The sequence below is a fragment of the Onychomys torridus genome, chromosome 6 (assembly GCF_903995425.1).
Source record: "Onychomys torridus chromosome 6, mOncTor1.1, whole genome shotgun sequence".
NCBI classification, from domain to species: Eukaryota; Metazoa; Chordata; class Mammalia; order Rodentia; family Cricetidae; genus Onychomys; species Onychomys torridus.
Window position 1 is genome coordinate 65,082,167 of NC_050448.1, and position 8,411 is coordinate 65,090,577.

Genomic DNA, 8,411 nt, shown 5'->3' on the forward strand with positions numbered 1-8,411 from the left:
GATGTAGCGATGGAGTTATTTCCCATTGCTTACAAATGCCTCGTCTGTTTCCCCAAAGAAAGTGTAACCCACTGATAATTAAGGCCAGAAAATTCCAGTTTGCAGAGAGAAGGTACCAAGTCTTTATTAGAAACCTGCCCGCCCACCTCTCTTACTGTAGACGGTAGACACACTCTGTGTCAGGGTAGGATGGCAGATTCAGCTGGTACTTCTTTTCTAGAGCAGGTGGTACAAAACGACCCCCCAGGTAATGATATCGGCCAGTAAACTGGGCTGCAGACTTCTTGGGTGCTGTCAGTGAGATGAGTAAGTCTGGTTGGATTCCTCCCGGGTTTCCCTTCTCTACATCCCATCCTGAAGAGAGAAAGTAGTATGAGGAAGTACAGAAGGCCCAGTCCTAGAGAAGAAGGAAGCTCAGTCCCAGTACTGTCAGGCTCAGGTTTTCCCACAGGGCCAACATGAACCTCGCTCCCCAGCCCTAGTGTGGGCCATGGAAAGGTACATTCAGATTAGTTTAGACCTGGTCTATACTGTGGATCAAGAATCCAGTCCCCTGGGTTCGAGTCCCCCAACCATCTGGGTCCCAGCACCTGAGGGAATGTCGATGCTAGCAATGGGCACGGTAAGTCCACTCAGGACACTCAGGATGCTGTGGAACGGTTCCCGAACGTCACCCTTGAAGCTGAAGCCAAAGATGGCATCCACTACCAGCTCATATAGCTCATCCACCATCATGGGCTGTGGGGGGAGCAGGAAGAATGTCAGGAACTGCTGTCACATAGGGAGGGCTGTCCCTGCACCCACAGACCACAGAGGCATGGATATAATTGCTTCCTAAGGTACAGAGTAAGGTCATTCCTTTTCTGAGTGCCTGCCTGCCCACCTTGCTGCCACTGCGGAGAAAGGAGAAAGGGACTGACCGTGTAGAGGAGCCTGAGACTGAAAGCCAGAAAGGACCAATTCTGTCTTAGCTTTGCCTTGCTCCAATTCTGTGATTTGGGGCAAACCATTTCTCTGCATTCATCTATAGAATAAGTTAATTCTCTTTTTAAATTTCAGATTTCCCACCCCCAAATCCGTGCGTCTACAGTAAAGGGTTAGGGTCTCTCTGAGGACCAGATGAGTGTTAAATGCATGTTGGGGGAGACAGGTGTCTGCAGAATAGGGGTGCCTAGAGCTGTGTTGGGAAGCCGTGAAGCACTCAATGTGGAGGAGCTCCTGTACCACTGCTATTCAGAGAGCAGCTTTTATGGCAGGCAGACAGGAGGCAGGCTAGCTTGGTCTGAAAACATGAAGGGAAGGGCAGAGGCAGTACTTACTGGGGAGATGAAGGATCAAGCCACCTACCTCTGGGGGCATTTCACTAAGGAAAGGAATGTCCATTTTCTGACATTGAGTCACTAGCCCAGTGAAGAGTGGTTTGTTAGGTCTTTTGGGGTAATAGATAGTTGGCTGGTAACCCTAATTGAAAAGGAAAGTAGCCGTTCAATTTCTGCTCCCAAACTCCATGTACCTTCCCAAGAAGCCTCGGTTCACATACTCACAAAAAGTTTGAGGTGTCGCGCGCAGACCAGGCCGTCCCCTCCGTTATTCCCGGGGCCACAGATGACCAAGACGGTAGGGGGGCTCCTGGACATGGACGTGGGGGGATACGCCTGAAGGCAGAGGCGCAAAGGGTCTGGCAGTCACTGCTGTCTGCTCCACCGCGGGAGGCTTCCCCGCCCGTTCCCCACCAAGGCTCTGCACCGCGCCACCTACCTTGGCGATGGCCGTGGCACAGCTCAGCCCGGCCAGCTCCATGAGTTGATCCACGCTGAACTGGTATTCGTTAAAGAGCTCCTCGTCCACGGCCCGCGCCTCCTCCTGGCTGGGGGAAGCCCTGGCCTGAGTCCGCCACCTGGGTGCCGGGGGCGCGGCCTGCCCCGCCCCGCCCCCGCGGGAGAGCGCGGCCGTACCTCAGGAGCTTCACCGGCGTGCTCGCCATGGTCTCCGAGCCCCGGCGCTGCGTTCCCCACCACGTAGGCCCTGCACGGCACACGCTCTGCCGGCTTGCGACCCGGGGCAGGCGCGAGCCGGCAACCAGCAGCCCGAGCCCGAGCAGCGCCCGCAGCCCGGACATTCGGCACGCAGAGCGCCGCCCGCCCGCCCGACCGCCCCAGCGCCGATTGCAACGAGTTTTAGGTTCCGAGTCCTGCGCGTACCGCGCACTTCCGTTCCGCCTTGCATTCTCGCCTTTCCCCAGCGCTGCAGGAGTTCACACTTCTATACAGAAGTCGGCTTCGCTTGCTACGTAGCACAGGCTGGCCTCGAACTCAAGCAGTTCTACCTTCAAGCCTCCTTTGTGGGAGGCTCAGATCACACGCATGTACCATCATGCCCAGCTCTTTTTTAATTATAAGAGAATTATCTCTTCTAGGGCATATCTTTGACCTTCCACTATGCCTATTTTTTATTTTTAAACATTTAAAAATGTGGCGAGGGGGTGGTGGAGGTGAGGAGGCGTGCACATGCCCTGGTGCACATGTAGAGTTCAGAGGACAATTTGTGGGTGTCCGGTCTCTCCTCCATGTGGGATACAGGGATCGATCTCAGGTTGTCAGGCCTGGCAGCCAGTGCCCTTGCCCTCCGAGAAGTTTTGTGGGCCCCTGCCATGCCTATTTTACTTATGTAGGAAATAGAATTTCTAAGTGATAGTGGCTGGATTTAGATAGCTCTTCTAATTTTACTTCAAGTCCAAGGTTCCGAGGTCTTATTCAGGACCTCACTAGCTTTATCTTCTGACCTCACTAAGCATGTAAGGGGGCTCACTTTTACATGTTACTCCACTCCTTACAGAATTGCCGAAGAAAATTAATTTGGTCTTTGGTTGTTAGTCGTTTGGGTTTTTGTTTGTTTGTTTTTGTTTTGTTTTGTTCCCCCCCCCCCCGAGTGTTTCTGAGTGTGGGTCTGTGCACATGAGCTTAGGGGCCCACAAGTCACATCCTCTGGAGCTACAAGCTGTATCATGTGGCCTAAGCTGTCCTTGAACTGATGCTGCCAAAAATGGCCTTAAATTCCTGACCCTCCTGACTTCACCTACCATGTGCTGAGATTCTGGGTCTGGGTCACTATGACTGGCTTGAAGTTTGGTGATTCTGAAGACTCATTTTGAAAATGCAACATGAAACGTGTTTATTTGACATAGTCTAGCATGTTGGCCACTTACACATGCCAGGTGCTAACATGAACCACCTCATTTCACAGCAAACCTATTATTCCCATTCCAAAGGTAAGAAAGCGTGACCTGCCCAGTGAAAGTGATGTTGGGAGCAGGGGTCTCATCAGGTGGACCTACAGTCTATATGGAAGACTTATCCTGTATTCACCAGTTACAGAAACACGTAAATCACAGCTTAACCCTTCTCTCAGGTATATACCAAAGGACTCTACATCCTGCTACAGAGACACTTGCTCATCTATGTTCATTACTGCTTTACTCATAATAGCCAAAAAATGGAAAGAGCCTAGATGTCCATCAACAGATGAATGGATAGTGAAAGTGTACATTTACACAATGGAATATTATTCAGCTGTTTAAAATATGAAAATTGAAGGTAATTGGACAGAAATAGAAAAGAATCACCCTGAGTGAGGTAACCCAGACCCCCAAAAACCGAACATGGTATGTTGTCTTCTTAGGTATGTCGTCTTAGGTATGTTGTCTTAGTTAGGGTTTACTGTTTCTGTCAGGAGACACTGTTGGAGAATATTATTTTTAGGTGTATTACTTTTGTTAATGTGGCATTTGTTTAACTCTGTGAAGCTGTGTTACTTTGCCTGTCTAAAACACTTGGTGGTCTAATAAAGAGCTGAACAGCCAATGGCGAAGCAGGAGGAAGGACAGGCGGGGCTGGCAGGCAGGGAGAAGAAATAGGAGCAATCCAGGAGAAAGGGAGAAGATGAGAGAACCAGGGGAGGAGGACCTCAAGGCCAGTCACCCAGCTACACAGCCAACTGTGGAGTAAGAAATAATGAAATGTATACAGGAACAGAGAAGATAAAAGTCGAGTGGCAAGAGATAAACAGGATAGTTTAAAGTGAAGACAAGCTGGCTAGCAACAAGCCAAGCTAAGGCCGGCATTTATAATTAAGAATAAGCCTCCGTGTGTGATTTATGTGAGAGCTGGGTGGTGGGCCCCCTAAAAAAGAGCAAAAACAACCAACAAGACACCATGACCACTGCAATTCTTATAAAGAAAACATTTAATTGAAGGTGGCTCATTTACAGTTTCAGAGGTTCTGTCCATTATGATCATGAAGGAGAGCATAGCATCATGGAGCTTGAGCTAAGAATGCTACATCTTGCAGGCGACAGGAAGTTGACTGACTGACAAACTGAGGGAAGCTTGAGAAAGAGCCCTCAAAGCCTGCCCCACAGTGACACACCTCCCCCAACAAGTCCACACCTCCTAATAGTGCCACTCCCTTTGGGGGCCATTTTCTTTCAAACCACCACATACGTGTTCTCTTACATGTGGGTGTTAGCTTTTAAGCCTTCAATAAGTATATCAGTATAACCACAGAGGTTAGGCATAGAGTAAGCAACTAGGTGGGAGGGGAGGTTCTTCTTGGAAGGATCTCCCAAGGAAGGAGGAATAGAATATATAGGGAGAGAGAGACTGGCCGGGCAGTGGTGGCTCACGCCTTTAGTCCCAGCACTCAGGAGGCAGAGCCAGGTGGATCTCTGTGAGTTCGAGGACAGCCAGGAATATAGAGTGGGTTTCCAGGAAAGGTGCAAAGCTACACAGAGAAACCCTGTCTCGAAAAACCAGAGAGAGAGAGAGAGAGAGAGAGACTGGGGGCGGGGCAGGAACAGGAGGATTAAGCAGTAGGAGAGAGGAAGGGAGAGACTATAGGGGGGGACAGCTAACCCCAGGGGTCACTTGAGTTGTCATATGGAACCCAATGAGAGCAGAAGCTTCTTAAATACATACATATATGAAAGAAATCTAAATGGAATCACCAAATAGAAGGAGAGACAAGGCCCCAGCCAGACACCTTTTACCACCAATTGAAACCTTCAGCACCAGGAGTGGGTTACATCTAACTGACTTGTTGGCCAAAGCCCATGGAACCCCCCAAACAACCTGGATTTTCGTCAAGGATATTTGTTGCTCTCCACAAACTGATGTAAGGACCTATTGCTGAACATAACTGTAGCTGGAGTTTTCCTCCATTTCCCTGCCAAGCCCTCACAGTCCCACAACCCACGTATAAAATAATCACTCAGACGCTTATTACACTTATAAACTGTATGGCTGTGGCAAGCTTCTTGTTATCTTACCTTTTTTATCTTAAATTAACCCAGTTCTATTAATCTATACTTTGCAACGTGGCTCATGGCTTACCGGTACCTTACATCTCTCTTGTCATGGTGGTGGCTGGCAGTATCTCCCTCCTCAGCCTTCCACTTCCCCCAATTCCCTTCTCTGCTTGTCCCACCTATACTTCCTGCCTGGCTACTGGCCAATCAGTGTTTTATTTACTAACCAATCAGAACAACACATTTAACATACAGAACATCCCACAATGCACAACATTTACATATTTCTTTGAACACAGAGAAGCTGAACTAGATGCTAGGTGCCTCCGTAGAGCATTCACTCCTACTGACTAGTGTTCATGGTACTAGGAGGTACTCTGTATGCTACCAGAGAAGAAAGATAACCACCAAAAATCAGTTACAAAACCATCCATCTACAGTGCTGGTACTGCCTGCATGGTACTCTGACGTCATAGTGGTATAAACATTGTGGGAGTAACCAACCACTATCTGATTGAATTTAAGGCCCAATTCATGAGATGGAACCTATGTCTGACACTGCTCAGACCAAGAAACTGAGACTAGATAGGCCATGGCTGTAGGTGAAAACCAAATACTATCATACTGTTTAAGGAATACAATAATAAGATGACTCCTAATGACATTCTGCTATCGCCATAGATCAGTGTCTTGCTCAGTCATCATCAGAGAAGCTTCTCCTTTTGTGGTAGATGGGAGACATTGGAACACTCAGTCCTAAATAGGATGTCTTCATCAACTCCCCCTCCTCAGGGCCTATGCAGAAGAGGCAGAAAGATGGTAAGAGCCAGAGTTGATGGAGGACACCAAGGAAAACAGTGTCTTTCTGATGTAGCAGGACTAATACACATGTGAACTCAGAGACTGGTAGTGTGCAGCACAGGTTCAAGTCAGATAGGGCCCCAGTGCTGAGAAGGGGAAGTGGACATGATCTCCCATCCCTAATCAAGATGTTATCTCCAATTGACGACTACTTGCATGTGGGGGACCAGCTCCCACCTTTTCCAGGGTTCCTATGGGGGAGGAGAGAGGAATAAGGAACTTGTAGATAGAATGATATGCCTACCCAATGAGAGGAAAGACAGAAACACAGCATAGCTTCAGGAGGACCTGGGTCAATACCCAATGGCCCAGAACTTTATTCAAAAGGGATTTTTATAACAATGCCAAGGGGCAAGGCAAAAGACTTTCCCCTTGTGAGATAAAGCCAATTGTAGACCCTTCCAAACACCTGGTACCCAAGCCCATGGTCCAATTATCCTTTTATGCAGTCCTATTGGGGAAAGCAAGCTCAGATCTCACTAGGAAACCTCTGTGGGCTCCCACACTTGCAAAGAAAAATTAGTTTTCTCCAGTGGAATCTCACTGGATTTATTAATGGCAGGCCTTATGCCCAGCAGTAGATGGCCAACACAAAATGAACTCAGTGCTGTTTTTGTAGACTTTCTGTCTTACATTGCTTTGTTTGGACACTTTTTCACCTTACTTGTCTTTTGCTTATAAATTATGGTTTCCAATTTTGTGTTTTTATGGGGCTTGTGTGCATGCGTGGTTTTTTGTTTTTATTTATTTGTGTGTTGTTTTTTGACTGAGAGAGAAAGAAGATACAGAATTGAATGGGTGGGAAGGGTCTGGAAGAAGACATGGGAATTGGAATGGGAAACCATGATCAGAAAATATTATATGAATTAAAAAAAAAGATGGACATGGTGGTGCAAACCTTTAATCCCAGCACTCAGGAGGCAGAGGCAGGTCACTGTGATTTTGAGGCCAGCCTTGTCTACATTGATGGTTCCAGACCATCCAGGGCCACAAAGAGACACCCTGTCTTAGAGGGGAAAACAATATACATGTTTCTCTATGAAACTGTGCTGGGATTATGACTCCACCTAGTCATATTCATGTTTTTTTTTTGTATAAACCTTAACAGTTACCTGTCACCCACAATTTCCAGTTCACTTCTTTTAAAAATAATTTTTTCTTTTTAGATTTATTTCTTTAAGTGTATGAGTGTTTTGCCTACATTTATGTCTGTGAATCACATGTGTGCCTGATGCCTTCAGGTCAGAGGAAGGCCTCAGATTCCCTGGAATTAGAGTTGCAGATGGTTGTGAGTCACCATGTGGATGCTGGGTATTGAACCCTGGTCCTCTAGAACAACAGATGCTCTTAACCATCTCCCCAACTGCCCTCCACCCCATTTTGCAATTGGGGTGTCAGATTACTCTGGACTCTTAGGGTTTGAGGCACTTTGTAAAACCCTCCTTGCTTATATCCAATTCAACAGCAGGTTTTCAAAGTGATGAACCCCGGCCTGGAACCGGCGCTTGCTTAGCAAAGGCCCTGGGTCCCTAACTGCAACCGAAATAAACAGAAGCAACCAGAACAGTGACTTAAGTTGAATGAGCCTTTTAAGGATCCAACTCAGCTTTGTAGAGCAAGGCTTCTTTTCACCCTTAGGTTCTAGAGTTGCGTTTTAAGCTAAGGCTGAGCATTCAGAATTAATAGTAAGTCTCCATGTCATGATTTAGGGGCTGGCAGTCCAAGAAAGCCTGCTACACCCTAGTTGTTTTGTTGTTTTTTAAGATAAATCTCGTAAAACATCAGAAGCGGGGTTGGGGATTTAGCTCAGTGGTAGAGCACGCAAGGCCCTGGGTTCAATCCTCAGCTCAAAAAAAAAAAAAAAACAAACAAACAGAAGTGAACTTCTGCCCTCAGGGTTCTCCCATTGTGCTGTAAGCCTGTATTTAAGACCTTCTCCCAGCTGGGCGGTGGTGGTGCACGCCTTTAATCCCAGCACTCGGGAGGCAGAGCCAGGCGGGTCTCTGTGAGTTCAAGGCCAGCCTGGGCTACAAAGCAAGTTCCAGGAAAGGTGCAAAGCTACACGGAGAAACCCTGTCTTGAAAACCAAAGACCTCCTCCCTCCTTCAATAATCGATCGGCATTCAGCATTCAAAAGAAAGAAAGGCAGGCAGATTTTAGCCCACTTGATCGTAAACATGCTTAATCCCAGCACTCAGGCAATCAGATTTCTGTGGGTACTAAACCAGTTTGGTCTAGTGACAGGTAC

General features: G+C 47.5%; 2 protein-coding genes across 3 annotated transcripts in view; one reads left to right on the top strand and one right to left on the bottom strand.

Annotated features, from left to right (window-relative positions):
- Window positions 1-8,411, top strand: part of Iqgap3 (IQ motif containing GTPase activating protein 3) — an 83,873-nt gene that overhangs the window by 12,114 nt on the left and 63,348 nt on the right. The gene's annotated exons all lie outside the window — the stretch shown is intronic.
- On the bottom strand, window positions 99-2,155 carry Naxe (NAD(P)HX epimerase). Of its 2 annotated transcripts, XM_036190238.1 has the most exons (6): window positions 1,956-2,155; window positions 1,759-1,867; window positions 1,545-1,655; window positions 1,348-1,461; window positions 591-738; window positions 99-354 (listed from the first exon to the last, which is right to left on the bottom strand). In XM_036190238.1, the coding sequence occupies exons 1-6, from the start codon at window positions 2,117-2,119 to the stop codon at window positions 152-154; spliced, it is 849 nt and encodes a 282-aa protein (XP_036046131.1). In that variant the 5' UTR covers window positions 2,120-2,155; the 3' UTR covers window positions 99-151. The 2 variants fall into 2 exon arrangements, with proteins under 2 accessions (XP_036046131.1, XP_036046132.1); XM_036190239.1 differs by lacking the exon at window positions 1,348-1,461.